This window comes from Phyllopteryx taeniolatus, chromosome 17, assembly GCF_024500385.1.
Source record: "Phyllopteryx taeniolatus isolate TA_2022b chromosome 17, UOR_Ptae_1.2, whole genome shotgun sequence".
NCBI classification, from domain to species: domain Eukaryota; kingdom Metazoa; phylum Chordata; class Actinopteri; order Syngnathiformes; family Syngnathidae; genus Phyllopteryx; species Phyllopteryx taeniolatus.
Window position 1 is genome coordinate 16,086,242 of NC_084518.1, and position 16,693 is coordinate 16,102,934.

General features: G+C 41.7%; 1 protein-coding gene across 1 annotated transcript in view; it reads right to left on the bottom strand.

The window, feature by feature from the left end:
- The window catches only part of jade2 (jade family PHD finger 2), a 61,868-nt gene that overhangs the window by 8,793 nt on the left and 36,382 nt on the right, over nt 1-16,693 (bottom strand). Inside the window, 7 exon segments of the mRNA XM_061751527.1 lie at nt 1,297-1,414; nt 12,165-12,329; nt 12,917-13,252; nt 13,970-14,086; nt 15,181-15,348; nt 15,497-15,708; nt 16,058-16,203. Of these exon segments, the coding sequence (XP_061607511.1) occupies nt 1,297-1,414; nt 12,165-12,329; nt 12,917-13,252; nt 13,970-14,086; nt 15,181-15,348; nt 15,497-15,708; nt 16,058-16,203 (1,262 nt within the window).

Below are 16,693 nucleotides of genomic sequence, written 5' to 3' on the forward strand. Positions count from 1 at the left end.
TCTATCATAAGTACACCCAAAAAAAAGAAACCATGCCCAAAAAGACACAGGAGGTCTATCATTTCAAGATCATTTGGGCCATTTCATTCATGCATTACTTCCACTCCTGAAGCTTTGTTTGCTTTCAAACTCTGTATACTCACCTCAGATTTCATTCTTATTATTTATGCTCTTAGGACCTCTCACCTCTCTCTCACTATGCGGGAGATTCACATTATGCACAGTGATTAATGACCTCGCTTTCCAGATGCGCTCAACTGCAGCACAAGAATGTGTGTATTTGTGTGTGTCCTACTTCTTACCTGAGCTCATTAGCTTTTCTTCTTCACTCCCCCCAACCCCTCCTTTCCTCTCTCTCTTATCTTTACTCAGACCGCCATCCCATAAACCTTCCCGCCCCTCTTCTTCCTCATTTCGCCTGCCTTTCTCGTCCTCCGTCATACACACATGCGCGCACACACACACACATACACACCAGGCGAGAGCAGATCAGAGAGGCCAAAACTAACCGCTGTCAGCTCGTCACAGTTGGAATGTAAATGTACTGCACTTCCTGCATAACAATACTCATACTCATACTAGTGTGTGTGTGTGTGTGTGTGTGTGCGTGTGTCCATCCGAGAAAACTGTGTCAGATGATAGTGGCCATTTTGTATTGGATATTGCCCCAAAAAAATCCAAGAGGGCTCTTGCCTGGATCTGTAGGCGGATCGCAATAGATTTGAATATCGTGATAAACTATTTCAGTACGTTGAATTCAAAAAGGTCACTGATGGTGTCGTGGTACACTCACCTGACTTTGATGCAGGCAGCGTGGATTCAGTTCCTACTCAGTGACGGTGTGAATGTGAGCGCGAATGGTTGTCCGTGTCTTTATGTGCCCTGCGACAAACTGGCGACCAGTTCAGGGTGTAGTCCGCCTTTCGCCCGAAGTCAGCTGGGATAGGATCCAGCGTCCCACATCCCAAAAACATGCATGGTAGGTTAATTGAAGTCTCTAAATTGCCCCTAAGTGTGAATGTAAGTGCGAATAGTTGTTTGTTTATGTGTGCTCTGCGATTGGTTGGCACCCAGTTCAGGGTGTACCCCGCCTCCTGCTTTGAAAAAGAAGACCAGCTGAGCTTTGTAACTGGTATAAAAGCATGGACAAAAGAGCTAGAAATGGCGGTGAATGGCTGCAAAGACGAAGCGAAAACACAATGTAAAAGAAAATGCAGGGGACTTAAAAGCCGACGCTGGAGTACAACACAGAGACAGACAGATGCCTAAATGCGTGAAACGTTATGGGCTGTTTACCTCCGGCCATGTCCTCTTCCAGCAGCTGTATTTGTAGGTGGAAGATCTTCTCCTGGAGGTCACACAGACTGTGCTTCATCTTCTCCCGCCGCGTCACCATGTAGCACAGGTTACGCACCTGGAAGCAGATGAATATGCTATAAAAAATGACAAAATGACTGTCAGCTGGCCCTTAGAATTAGAATCCGCTCCAATTTCCAAGGACAAGCTTTTAATGTCGACGAGTAGTTAACTTGATTCATCGGTTCAAACCCTAATAGCCCGTGTAGTCTACTTTGTTATTACAATTTGCCAATATTCCCTACCATTTATTATTGTGTGTAAATGCCAAAAGGTGACTTTTATGACTTAATACCATTTGTCTTAAGTCTCTAGAGCGCATATTTGTTTGCCCATGTGTGATGTCATGGCAGTTTGTGCTAGCGTGTTATTGAGGCTAGTATGCTAGCTAATACTATTGATGAGCCTCATATGAAGGTAGTTTTTATTGAATGATGTTATCTACTGAAAGTTGCCTGTGTAGCATAGATTCATGATCGTGTGCATGCTAGATGCATTGGGTTGATCCTTAATGACCCTGTCTGTTTTAAGTGCTTTGTCGCCATTTTGTGGCATCAATAGAAGGATTTAGTCTCAATTATTCGCACATTTTTAGTATTCATTGCAGGGCTCGGCCCCTATCCACTGCGGATAGCGGTGGTGCACTATTAACGTATATACTTTATGTGAAAATTTTAGTTAGGAGGTGTTGTGTGGGATTTTTCCAATGTAAAATATATGGTTTAGCTCAATAAATGTTGCAAAACACTGCTTTTGAGTTAGCTTTGAAGCTGTAACATTTGAATGCTAAATTTGTCCATTTTAAGCTCTGGATGCAGGCCAGAACACTTGCACCTAACGCAACAAAAACTGGACACTGGCCAGCTGGATAGTACGCTAACTCGATTATTATGTGTCTCTAACCACATCTGTGTGTGTGTGTGTGTGTGTGTGTGTGTTTGTTGGCTGAAGGCTGACTGTTTATCTGTTGATCTTGATTGATTGGTCTGCTCGACCTATCTGGCCTGTTCCATGCCCACGAGCTAGCGTGCTACGGATAAAAATAGCTTCTCAACCGGGACACAATGTGCGGAACCTGCCTTTGATTAGGTTGCTAAAGTGTGTGCGCGCGTGTGTATGTCATTTAGCAAAACAGGAAACCTAAGGGACAGGGAAAGTATCCCTTATTTACAATATACAAGTAGACCCACAAACAAGTCTCAAGAAGCCATGCCCAGAAAGACACAGGGAAGTCAGTCATTTTGGTTTGAAGCTGATATTTTAGTCATTCCATGTGTCCTTCAAAGAAAACGAAATTCAGCCCCCCAAAACAGCATCCCTTAGGCACATGGAATTTAAAAGACATGGCTACCAACAGTAAACTCAAAGTCTTAAGAAGCAAAGCCCAAAAAAACCACAGGAAGTCTGCCATTTTGGTTCAAAGTGGCCATTTTATCAATTTCCATGGGTCCTTCATAAGCATACTTCTCCTAGAGATTAAACCAAATTGCTATCAACATGAGATTTGGTAGTCATGTCTATCATGAGAGGAACCAAAAAATATCTCAAGGAACCATGACCAAAATTTCACAGGAAGTCTGCTATTTTGGTTCAAAGCGGCCATTTTAGCTGTTTCAGTGGATCCTTCAAAAGCGAATTTGTCCTACAGATTTTGCTTGACGGCTATCAGCGTTTTTTGAAGATTCATCCCCCGATGCCAGATTCCCTTAGAAACATAAAATTTGGGGGTCATGTCGTCAGTATCATGAGTGGAACCATAAAGTCTCAAGAAATCATGCCCAAAATCTCATAGGAATTCAGCCAGTGGCCATTTTACCAATTTCCACGGGTCCTGGAGATTTTGTCCAATGGACCATATGCATGGCAAAACATTAAGCATATCAAGGGGGAAGGGTTAGGTGGCACACGAGTTTCCTCTGTCCATTTGTTTCAAGCTCCTGGGACACCATCTCACAGAAAAATAACCGCATTCTTTAAATGTGTCATAACGTGGGGTTGTGTAATATGTATACTTAATAGCTCGGTGCTGGTACTTTTCATGGGGGAAATTTCTTACTTTTTTCCGTTTTTACTTTTTAAAGGCAAAGGGATAGCTCTTCCAGCCAACACTGCAGTCTGCCGCCTGTTCGTTATTTTGAGCGATTCAACTCGGCTTTTTATTTGATCATGTTGAACACTACAAAGGAGATGGGAAGTTAACTTTCGCTGAGACAATTTCATCATCACAACACCAAGAGTCGGCGACGTCTGAAGGGACCTGCGGATGTAATATATATACGCACTATGAAAACGCAAATGGCTCATTAAATCAGATGAGGATCCTTTAATCGTTTTGCTGACACTTGGAAAACTAGCAATTATAAAGGTAACACATCATTCTTTGCAACTTAATGTAATTCCAACAGGCAGCGAGTATACTTTGAGAAGTTTGATACTGTCATTGTTATCGCTATGCATTTGGCTGGCGAACGAAAGTTAGCACACCACCGTACCCCAAACACGAACGTGGTGGATGCACAGAGTCCATGGCAACCATTTTTTGCACATTCAGCCCCCAAAGCCAGTTTCACTTAGCTATATGAAATTTGGTAGGCATGTCTATCATGCGTAGACCCACAAAAAAGTCTCAAGAACACAAGGCCAAAAACACAGAGGAAGTCTGCCATTTTGGTTTGAAGCCACCGTTTTAGGCTCATTTGGATTTCCCATTTCCAAGGGTCCCCAAAGACAAACTTGTCTTAGAGATTTTGCCTGATTGCTACTAAGTTTGAACCTCATATATTAGACATCCTTTAAACTCAATAATTTAATCGACTATGTCTGTTGGCCCTGAACCATCTAAATATCACCACTATTGATCTCTAATTGGCCTGCTATCACTGCACGGACATCCGGCGTTTAAACATAGATGGAAGGTTCCCAACGGAGAACAGTGCCAGCGAGAACATCAACAAGTCATTTGTCAAAGGTTGAATCAGCCATTAGTCACACATCCACCATGTAACAGCCATACATAATCACGTCAACGTCCATTAAACAAACACCTGCATTTAAATTAAATCTCAAGGGAGAAAATGCCTTGTTGGAACGGCCTTTCCTGACTTTTCAAAAGAAAAGTCATTTGAAGGAGCTTTTGGTTTGTTTTGTTTTGGTGGCATTTGTGCTGCAAAGTGAATTAAATTGAGTGATGCAGCACTTTGTGACAGTCTGGGCATCCCCAAGGCTTTTATTGAAATAACAATTTGGCAGCTGATGCTGTTGTTTTGACTGGCTTTTTGTTTTTTGTTTTGTTTTTTTGTTTTAATCATTTTGTGCCGGGAAAGAAAAAAAAAATAGACAATACCAATAAATTGCTGTCCACTGATGTGCACTTTGACATCATAGCTATAGAGGAAAACAACTTTGGAAAAGCTGTCCACTGTAATGACTGACGCACAACTTTGATATTACCTGTATTACAAAACTCACACCTATCGTAGAAAACTGCTTTTTAATAAATGTCCGCTGTAGTGATTTGTGATTTTGACATCAAGACTTGAGCATGTAGAAGAAAAACTTTTCTAAATAGCGGTCCACCGCAGTGGCTGATGAGAAACTCTGACATAAAGACTCATGCGTCTTGACAAACAAACAAAACAAAAACAAAAAAACAAAAAAATTAATCTTTTGAATAGTATTCTAGTATAGTGACTGTTGTGCACCTTTGGCATCAAGACATGTATGTCGAATAAAACAGGTTTTGAATAGGTATCCATTGTAGCGCCTGATGAGCTACTCTGACACCAAGATGCGTATATATATTTAAAAAATTACTTTTGAATATCTGTCACTGTAGTAACTGATGCACAATTGTGGCATTGCACACACATTGTAAAACACTCAAAGCTGCAGGTTAGACTGTGAACATTTCATCTCGTACATGTTTACACGCGGCTGTAGCTCAGCGACACGCAATCCGTATCAAACTTGCGTTTACTAGCATGTGCGCAGTGACGTGTGCGTGTGTATGTGTGCCCGTCCCCCCTATTGTCTTATCAAAGTCGCGTAAATTTAGGGTTTGACTGGCCGTGAATTATTTATCTCCGCCGAGGCCGTGGAAAGACACAAGCGGCAATCAATATTTATATGCAGCCTCATATTTATTTCATTGCGGTATCAGAGGGGCAGCTAGCGGGATGGCGTGAGGGAGGAGGAGGTAGAAATAAAAAACAGGTGAAAGAAATTGAAGAGGGTTACCATTACAGTACAGCATAGCCATGCTGCAGTACATGTGGGAAGTAGGGCAGAGGGAAGAAAGGCTGAATAAAAGATGTTAAATGAGCACAACAGGCTCACCTTATTATCATATTACTACTTAATATGCCTAAGGACCAAGAACTAATACTAACTGGAGAATGTAATTTCTATAAAAATATTGTGTGTCAATGCGAAAAATCTGACACTGAACTTGAAATGCTGTGCAGTTAAATGAAACTGGAAGAATGTTATATCGGAGACTGAAAAACGTTTTTTTTTTAACGATATAGAGGGAACAAAAATATACAGTCATTTGGGAATTTTTGTCATGGAAAATGTGGAATACTCTATTTTGTGGAATATGCAAAATATTTGCAATGATGTTCTGAATGAGCTGAATAGTTTGAAGCGGGAATGGATTGAGAAATGTGAAAAGAGGAGGTCAATATGTCAAATGCATTGCTTTCGGAATGTTGTCAGCAAAAAGGTGGAATACTGAAAAAATGTCGACATTTTAGAATGTGGAAATGGTTAACAAGATGTCCTGAATTTTGTGAATATTTTGAAATTGGAATGGTTTGAACTGGTTGAGAATTGTGGAAGGGTGAGTTAAATTGTTAAAATATGTCATTCATTTCAAATGGGATTTAATTTCATGGAAAATGTGGAATTCGGGCAATTTGTAAAATATGGCTTCCAAGATGTCCTGAATTTTGTAATAATTTGAAGTTAGAATGGTTTGAATCGGTTCAGAAACGAAGGCAAGAGTTGACTTTCAAAAATGTCTCATTCAGTTTAATTTTTCTGTAAAAGTAGGACTTTTGGGAAGGTGAAGATATCCCCATAATGTCCTGAATTTTGTGAATATTTTGAAGTTGGAGATTTTGAATCAGTTGAGGAAAGTGGAAATGGTAGCAAGGAAAAAAAAAAAATCCTGGGATAATAATGATAAATATGCGGTCACTTCTCGAGGTTTCTTATTTTTTCCCTAAAAGGGGTTTTGCGTTTTTCCTTGCCTTATTGGGGTTTTAGATTAGGGGATGTCATCAATCTTTGTCGAACTGTGGGCCTGTGAATCCCCGTAAGGCTCTTTTGTGATTAAGGGCTATACAAATAAAGTTGACTCCTCTTCAGCAATCACACAATAGTAACCTTTAGAACACACACACACACAAAAATATTTTTGTTTTTGTTTTGTTACTACATAATCACATCAGGGTGCACTGACAAAATAATTACACATCTGAAAAACCCTCATCCAGGGGTTTAATTTGAGATACGACTTGATGCAGTTTGTCACCATTTTTTTTTACCTTAATACCAGTAAACGTTTAGGCCATATTCCTGATGTTGTGACAAATAAACAGTTTGATGCAGATTCGCCTTTTATTGGGAGAACTGTGCGAACAAGAGTCTTCTTTTCAATGACTCCAAGTTATATGTTAGCTTCCTAGTTCTTGAGCTTGAGAGAGTGAGAAAAAAGGTGCTAAGGAAAAAAAGTGTTGTAATAAGTTTTGTGTTTATAGCGAGTGGGGGTAAAACTAGAAAGAAAGTAGCAATAATGTTAAAGGGGTATGTAGCATCATAACTGGAAAATGATAACTATTACAATCCAAGGTGTCTTCATTATCCCGAAGGGGCACTTTGTTGATTTTGTGTCTTGTACAACTTCAAACTAGTGCACTATTGTGTGATATTGTTCTACATTTGTTGCACTGTTGAGTGAAAATTAAACTTACATTTTTCCATATTTATTTTATTTGCTTTGTCATTTGCTTTGTTTACTAATATAGTGTTGGGTTTACTGTTTTACATATTGAGCATGAGGAGTATTGTTGTTAGCAAAAAAAATGTGATCAGCGTATTGAGTCCTGCAAATTTTTAGATTGTTACATGTCTTGTGTATTGTGTTGTATTTTAACTTGGAACTATGTAACCAGTATTGTTATTAAAGATGCATGTTTGCAAGTAGCAATGTTAACAGAGTATGTAGCATCATAACTTGAAAATTATAGTATTCACATTTTAAGGCATCTTCAATATCCTCGAGGAGGGCAAAACTTTAGAGCATGATTCGACAGAACGGCGGCATATTTACGTACAACCGTCAGTGCTAGCAGTAGCTTGCTAGGCTACATAATTATTTATTGCCTGCTTGCGAGCCGTATCGCATTAAAAGTACGTGAACATACCTCACGCAAGCCTTAAACGAACGTCCTCTCCTGTCCTGAGCACCGGTGACCACCAACACACGTTTTGCTCATTTGTTTTTATAATACAGTCGGCGCGCTCCACTCTTGTTGTCGTCGCCACGGTAACGAGTGTATCCGGTCGCATTTGAGTTGACAAGATAAAGCCCAATGATCGTAAAAAACAGGATGCGGTGGTATCGGAATACAAGATTTTATTGCAGTAGTCTGACAGTACAATCGTGAAAGAGCAAATTTGTCTTGTAGTTTGATGCGGCCATTACGTGTTGTCTGTCTCAGACGTGTTGTCTGTTCCACACTGCCGACATGATTTTTTTTGTTTTGTTTTTTTAAATAACTTCATTGGCCGTCAGATATTTACAGTACTACGTCAAAAGACACGCGACAAGGCTAAAAATAAACTAGCTTTTGGATTCAAATATACTGTACACGATGGGGACGCAGGGTAAATGTCTTTTGCGGAGCCATCGGCGAATTATGACATTAAAGCCGATTAGCATAAAATGCTAAATATTGGCCGATACCGATCAGCCCGATAAAATCGGTGTAAAGTCTAATATATATATATATATATATATATACACATATATATATATATATTGTAGATTTTCACCTATCGCGCTATCCTGTTTCCATTATTTCCTATGGGATTTTATTGTGATACACACAGCTGATGATGTCATGTTTACTGAAGAGCCAAAACATACATTTGTTTGTATGTGTTTTGGGGCCAAAGGCGTTAGCTTTTGGAGCAGTGTTGCATGCTGGGAGCCATTTGATGCCGATCCAATGGGGTGGGCCCGTCTGCGGACCGCCCCAGCGTCTGGCCCCGCAGCTCCAAAGCACTCTTGTAAGCTGTTTCACTGTATTTGTGTGTGTGTGTGTTTGTGTGAAAGAGCAGGCTGAGTCATTGAATACCTTTTTTTTTTTCCCTTGCCTTGTCCTCTGCCTGCACCCGAAGCAAGTTATATAACAAGACAGTTGATGGCAGACATGAAGACGCGAGATGGGCTTCACTAATACATTTAACCACCAGAGAAATCAACTCAGTTGTCATCTGGCTTCTCTTTCTCCGCTCAGTCTTTTTTCCATAGCTAAAATACGGTGCATCATAAAAAAGCAGCCCTCCCCCAGGGCTTGTAAAAGGAATGAATTGACCAGATCTGGGGTTAGGAAATGGTTGAATAACGACAGTAAACATCACAGAAAATACGGAGTATGAGTTTGACAAGACGGATGCGAACAGATATGAATGGGAAGTTGTATTTCGTTTGTTTGAAATAAAAAGAAAAAAAAGAAGAGTAAAGATAATAAGTGCTCTGCGAATGGCTAGCGACAAGCCAAGGGTGTACTTGGCTTCTCGCCCGAAGTTAGCAATCCTGATAAAGATAAGGGGAACGGAAAATGGATGGATAAATAAAAAACATAATAATAAAAAATAAATACAAATGTTAATTAACAAATTAAAAATATTGACTATTATAATGAAAAATAGTGGACTATATGGGCAGAGATGCATGATATATTATTCTACATAAATAAAAAATAGATTGAAAAACAATTACAAAAAATATTAAATAAAAAAAAAAAAGCCAGAATGTCAAGGCCTTAAGTAATGACAAAATTTAATTTAATTAAATTTCTTCATTTTTTTAACTTCTGGACTCGAAGCATGAACTCTCAATAAACTACACTAGTCAACAACGTCAAGTATCAAAAATTTATTATTCAACCTTTATCCGGGTAAACCCACTTCATGCAAAACATGTTGCAACAAGCACGGACAGCAGACCGCTAACGTTAGTGTCAAGGGTTCTCATACGAGCAAGTCTAGTTTGTCTCGGTATCTGGCTGCAGAAGAAATTCGGTCAGTCAGCCAATGAGATGACTGCTGCTTTGTTGTTAGCTTTTAGCATGAACATCCATAGGCCATAAACAACAGTAATCCCTCCTTCTTGAATTTTTTTGACAGTCACAGTTAGCCAGCGCACTAACAACTCATATAGGACTCAACCAACAACTGTTGTCTACCACTCAGGAGCGGAATGCAGACTCGGCGAAAAAGCTCTCTGATGCATTCGGGGACATCACGGAGCAATTCGTTACAATGGCAGCACTTCAAAGACCAAGAGAGGAGGAAGGGGGGTGTTTAATCCGGGTCGACATTAGCCCCCAGAAATTTACACACACACACACGGATGGTGAATGGAAGGGATTTTTCAATTTGCCAGGAAATCATAGTTGATTGGAAACCTCTCTTGTGGCAACACACACACACACACACACGCACACACGCACACACACGCATGCACTAACAATGGAGACACACAATACAAGACATGCAACACTTTCATCTTGACAGATGCTCTTCAGGGCAAAGAAAAGACAAGGTGAACGATGGAGCGAAAAAAGACGACAAACTGAATCTTGTCACTTGTCAACAGAACAAGTGAGCGGAATAGGTAGTGAGCCTCGCTCATACTAGCTCGATGCTAACATTAGCGCTGGTGTCAAAAAACTAAAGTTGCTTTGTTTGGTCATTTGCTTTTTATATAAGCGAATGGGAAAAATCAATTGAAATCATAAATCAGATTTTTTTTTGAAAAAAGAAATCAGTTTATTTTAAAGTTTATTTAGTCTCCTTTTTTCAGCCAGTTACAAAGATAAACTCGCATCACTTGTACTTGCTTGATGCTAACTTTAGCTCTCCATGCTCTCTGCAACATTTTTACATTTTGGTAAAGCCGGATGGGGCAATTAATCAATTGTATACATTAATTCTAGTTTATTATTGTTTTTATTTGTTATTTAAAAGAGTGGTGTGCAAGTTTTCAAAATGATAGCAAGATTTGAATCTACCCTAATTTCAGTCCCCGCCCCCACTCCCATTAGATGGAGCCAGACAGGGATGATTTTTCAAAAGATGATATTAATAATATTCTGTTGTCAGTTCACAGAGACAGTTTTAACACACAGTATATGAAAAATGTGTTTTTTCTTTTTAAACAGCAAACTCCAGCTTTAAGCAGCTTCCGTAGTTTGAAGCACACTGGGTCTCATTTTATGATGTTAAATTGCTTAACATTTCAAATGTTCATTGACTAAGGATCATGTTTATATGCATGATTTGACAAATAGGCCATTTTATTCCACGAGGAAGCGCTTATTTTCACAATATCTGTCAAAGAATAACATTTCTTTCAAGTTGGAAAAAAGCTTGTTCGGCATCAGGAGAAATAACGCAAACGAAAGAAGGAAAAATAAAATAGAAGCCAAACTTGTTTTGAATAACATCATTGTAATTTGCTATTTCTAAGCAATGGGGGGAAATCAAGTCAAACTGGAAATTGGATTTATGTAAAAAAATGTAAGATTTTGTTTTGAGGCTTATTTATTCTCCCCTATCAGCCAGTTACAAAGAGAATCTAGCAATGCTTGTCCTAGCTTGGTGCTAACATTAGCTACGTTAGTTACGTTTCGCATGAAGTGCTTTGTCACCTTTTCACACACGACAATTTGATCCATTGTGACTTATTTCCTAGTATGGATTTCGCCCCCCCGACCGCCAAACCACCATTACGTCGGCTCGTATAAACAACTCAAATGCATCGATAACAGGGGCTGGGGAGGAGCTGGCGAGAGGCGGGTGGTGCTCGGGAGAGTTCGGTAGCATGTGAGATCGCGACGCCGGCCGTGAATCAATAGACTCTGACTTGTGGGCCACGTCGCTGTGATGAACCCGAGCGGAGTTAATCTTGGCAACGGTGTGAAAGGAGACACTGGAGAGCACTTGTTAAGGTCCCGCTTCCTTCTGGAGAGCTATTGGGCACTTTATCACGATAAGAGTTAAGAAACTGTTAGAGAAAAGATAGATAAAGACTGTAAATCACCCCTTCTACACTCCTTAAGTCAACCGGTTGAGGCTATTTCGTTGCCTGTGTAAGATGTATTTTTCTGCCTTTTTCCCACCATGTCACTGTATAAACAGCACCGGCTTGGGGGGAACAACGTCAACGTGGTAAAATTCCCGCATGCTGAGGTAGCATCACAGGCGGGACAATGCCTGTCTGCAATGGATATCAAAAACATAATGGGAAAGGCTGTGAAGTTTAACACCTGACAAGTGCGCATTCACACAGCTGCTGCGTGTTCGGTCATTGAGATGATTTGATGTGTCTGGGAAAGCGAGAGTTGTCTCACACTCTAGTCGCAGCCCAATTAAAAACACCGACTTGTCCCATTTCGGCGAGATCTATCTGAAAAGCACAAGCGGGTAAATCTAACGTGATGACAATCTTTCCACTTTATGAGCCTCATTGTTGCTTGTCGGAAATAAGTTTCTCCCCCCGCCCCCCCACTCACCCTCTCCAAGTCTTGCCGGAGGTGCGTGAAAAGCTTGAGGCGTCGGTAGAGCACGTCCTGCTCCTGCTGGGCCAGGTTGTCTACCTCGTCCCGCTTTAGAGTCACCAGAGGCTGGTTGAAGTTGGCCTTCCTCTTCAGTTTCCAGAACTGGTACAAGAAGTCCACCTTAGGGAGGAAGGAATACAGTGGTACCTTTCGATCCATGGCCAAGCTTCATTTAATCGCGACCCTTGTGAGGACAAGCGGTACGGAAACTAGATGGATGGATGGATGGATCAAATAAATGTTCGACATTGAAATAAATTGAAATGCGTTTAGTGTGTTAACTACTACTGTAGTATTTTGTGTTAGGTGTGTACCTTTAAACTTTTAACAATCAATACAAAAAAAGTATGCATTTTATATTTCCTTTGGGCAGAAAACGAATAAAATTTACTTTTTTTAAAAGAAATACACAGCTCAAAGATTTAGATTCAGTGTATTTTGTACAGTACAAAGTTATTGTACTTTAGCATTTTTGGATACATTGTTCAGTCGCGAGGGTCCATTTTATCCGATATCCGTTATACCAGTGTCCGTTTTATCGAGGTTCCACTGTATGACCATTGTGACTATTTCTAACTTCATATCATCTGACAAAGTATTAATAACTAAAAAAAACTAAGTTGGGGCACTCGTAAGTGAAGGTGCCACATTACTTCCATTAGCGGGTTCTCCATGATATAAAATAAAAGTTGTTATTCTGCAAGTACCTGTGTGATGGGCAGCGCCATGTTCTCCGCCACCTCGCTGGGGTCCACCAGTCGGTAGAACTCGTCTTCCAGCTCCTGGAGTTTCTGCTTCCTCTGGCTCACCTTGTCTCGTTCTAGCTGGTCCCGCTCGGCCCTCTCGGAAACAGAGTACGATACCGATCTGGGCTCCGGGAGATCGGGCGTCCACTCGGCTCGGGCCACTCCGCCGCCGCTGTGCTCCAGGCAGAATGACTTGAAGCGGACCTCGTCGTTCTCGGCCAGGATGGTCCTCATCTCCAGACCGTGGTCGAAGGCGCACGTCACGTGGAAGGCCACAATACACGAGGGCATCGAACACTGTCGGGATAATAGAACCAGGAAAGAACCTTAGGGGTAATGTCCTTGAGCTTTATCATCTTCATCAAACACAATCTGTTTTGGTCAAGTTTCGACCTCGTGAATTTGACTTTATAGTTTATTTTTTATGGTAAGTCTTCAAACGTCACCATCACGCTCCTCATGCATGTAAAGACAAAAACTAAAATTCTTTGCAAGTTAGAATCATCCATCTGTTCAGTATACCTAGTTCAAATTTGGTTGGTGGCCACTGGACAATGGCCATTGTCTTTTCAGGCATGGCTTCTTAAGACTTTTTGTAGGTCTACTCTTGACACACACGCCTACCAAATTTTAGGTTTTAAGAGAAAGTGGCTTTGGGGGCTCAATTTTCCAAAAATGTTTTAGGATGAGTCAAGACACTAAATGGCTTCTTCATACCAAAATGGCAAGCTTACTGAGTCTTTTCCAGCATGGCTTCGTGAGGCTTTTTTGTGGATCTACCAATGATAGACACAACCAAATTTCATGTTTCTTAGAGAAACTGGCTTTGGGGGCTGGATTTTCAAAATACTGTTTTATGATGAGTTAGACCCTAAAATGGCTACATCAAACCAACATGTCAGACTTCCTGTGTCTTTTCAGGCATGGCTTCCTGAGACTTTTTCGTGGGCGTACTCATGACAGACCATGCTGACCAAATTTCACACTGCTAGGAAAAACTTCAGTCACCAGTACCTGTATGCATGTTCCTGTGTGCTCTCGACACAGGCTGCAGGATAAAGCCCATCGGCTGGCCGGGATGTGGGACACCTTGGTGATGGGCTCCATCTTCTCCGGACAGCCTATGCTCACCTAGGACAAACATTTGGAGCATTTGAAACACAAACACCACACTTTTTATTTCATCATAAGACTGCAATGTTGTTTTTTTCCAGTTTGTTGCTGTGCCGATCCATGACAGATTATCAGTGCCGCGACAAATTGATTTGTATGCTAATTGACCCTGATGTGTCACACACATACGCACACACACGTGCACAAATTGAGACAAGTTACATTACCCAGAGGCTGTAGCTTTGTTTCTGTGTCTTTCCCAGCAGGAAAACAGGAAAAACCTCATAAAAATTGCATTGATGGAGATGCTAGAAGCTTAGCTTGCGTGTGTGTGTGTGAGATTGTGTGCACGTGCGTGTTAAAGTAAGCCCTTGAAAGCTGCCACAAACACAATGCTGTAGGGGGCGTATAATTTGAAAGCTTGACACATACACGCGCACGCACGCGCGCTAGTAAGCAAACACACACACACACACATACAAGCACACATTCCCCCTCTCTCTCTCTCTCCCTCTCTCTCTCTCTCTCTCTCTCTCTCCTGGAAGCATCCACACACATAAGTGGGTCAAATTCCACTAGTCAGACATGAGATGTGTGCGTGTGTGTGTGTGTGTGTGTGTGTGTGTGTATATACTACGTGAGTGGTGTCTGTGTATTTGTGAGGAAACATTGATGTGTGAAGATGTACACGAACAAATACACTTGTAGCTAAAATACTGTATTGGAAGAGACTGAGGGCCACTGCAGCTACTGTAAGTGGAGACTGTCGAATTTAATAGTACAACACCCAGAGCTGAAGCACACCAACAGGGTAAACTAACGTATTGAAGAAACTGAGGGCCACTGCAACCAACGTGGAGACTGTGGAGTAGAGTGAAGAGAGGTAGGACAGTTGCAGCCAATTGGAAACTGTGGAATATAAGAGTGTAGTGTCCAGAGCTTAAGGCAGGGCTACAGGGTAAGCTAAACTATCTGAGCGGAGACTCAGGGCAACAGCAGCTAAGTGGACTCTGTGGAGTAATACTTCAACGTTCAAAGACAGCAACATTAGCTAACATTAGCATTTGTGTTTATTTTGCGCAAGTTTATGTAGTAGTAGCAGCGAGGCTCACCTCGGGGATCCATAAGGCACAGCTGACGTGGACCCACTTGGTTCCACTGCGGGTGGGCTTGAGGGCACCGCCCCGCTTGGGGCACAGCAGACATTTGGGCTGCACGCCCAGGGCACACGTACGACAAAGCCAGTTGCCCTGCGGAACCTTCACGATGCCGTAGCAGGCCTGCAAACCAGAGGTGGAGGTTAGCCAGCTAAACTAACGAGGCCAAACACTGTACATGCTCCCGGTTGCAACGTTTATACATAGTAAACAACAATAGTAGCCCAAAAAAAAAAGGACCGCTAACAAAAACAAGTTGAAAATGTGGGACCTGGTGCACGCAGACGTTGCACTTGTCGCAGAAGACCATCTCGTTGCCGTCCTCGCCTTCTGGCGAGCGGCAGACGTCGCAGACCACATCTTCGTCGTACTCAATGCCCAGGCCTTCTTCTGCCTCGATGGCCTGCTGCATCTTCTCCTCGCACACACGCTCCAGCTCCACCAGGACGCACTCCATGGTCAGCTCATCCAGCTCAGGCAGCGCTGATGAGAGATGGTGGGGGACATAAGCGGCTAACGCTCACTAATTAGTAGTTAGACACTGCAGTTTTTAAATTAGTGGGTGACAGTTTCCACCAATGCTACTCCAGTGAGCCCCCATTCATCACGGGAGTTACGTTCCAGAATTTAGACTCACACGGCAAACAAATGTTTAACAGAAAAATCTGTGATGTAGTGGGGCTGCTATCGATGAACAGCGTTACATTAGCTGCTAACATTAGCGGCTAAAGTTAGCTTAAGTTAATATAAGTGAATTCGTTAAATAATCACAGACTTTTATATTTTTTCCCCTCACTATAATACAATGATAAAGGCAACTGCTAACACTCACCCATTTGCACAAACTCCAGGTTGACGAGTTCCAGCCAGGCCACGTCCGTGTCGTCCAGGTCGTAGCAGCTGTAGACTTGGCCAGGGAGACGTTGGGAGTCCGTCTCGCCCTCGCTGGAGGTTCTGCCTTTTGACTCTGGCAGTAACCTGGACAAAAAAAGAAGAACAGTTCAACTGCCTGGTCCAAATTTTGGTACAAGTGGGGAAAAACTGTAGGACGTAGGATTTAAGTTCGCCAATGGGAAATGGCCAAAATGACTAAAATGGCTGCTTTAAACCAAAATGGCAGACTTCTTGTGTATTTTTGGGCATGGCTTCACGAGAGTTGTTTGTGGGTTGAGTCATGATTGACATGCCAACCAAATTGCATGTTGCTGAGTGAAACCCGGTTTGGGGAATGAATTATGAAAAATGTTTGTTGCTGCCATGCTCGGCCGACACGCGACGACAAAAACTAAAATGTTCCATAGTTTAGTGTCGTCCATCTTTCTAGTATAAAAGTTTCAAATTTGGGAGCAATCGGACTAAATCTCTAAGGCGAGTTCACCTTTGAAGGAACCCTGGAAGTTATCCTAAAACGGCCAAAATGAGCCTAACATGGCCCTTTGTATTTTCAAACATCACTTTTTGAGATGTC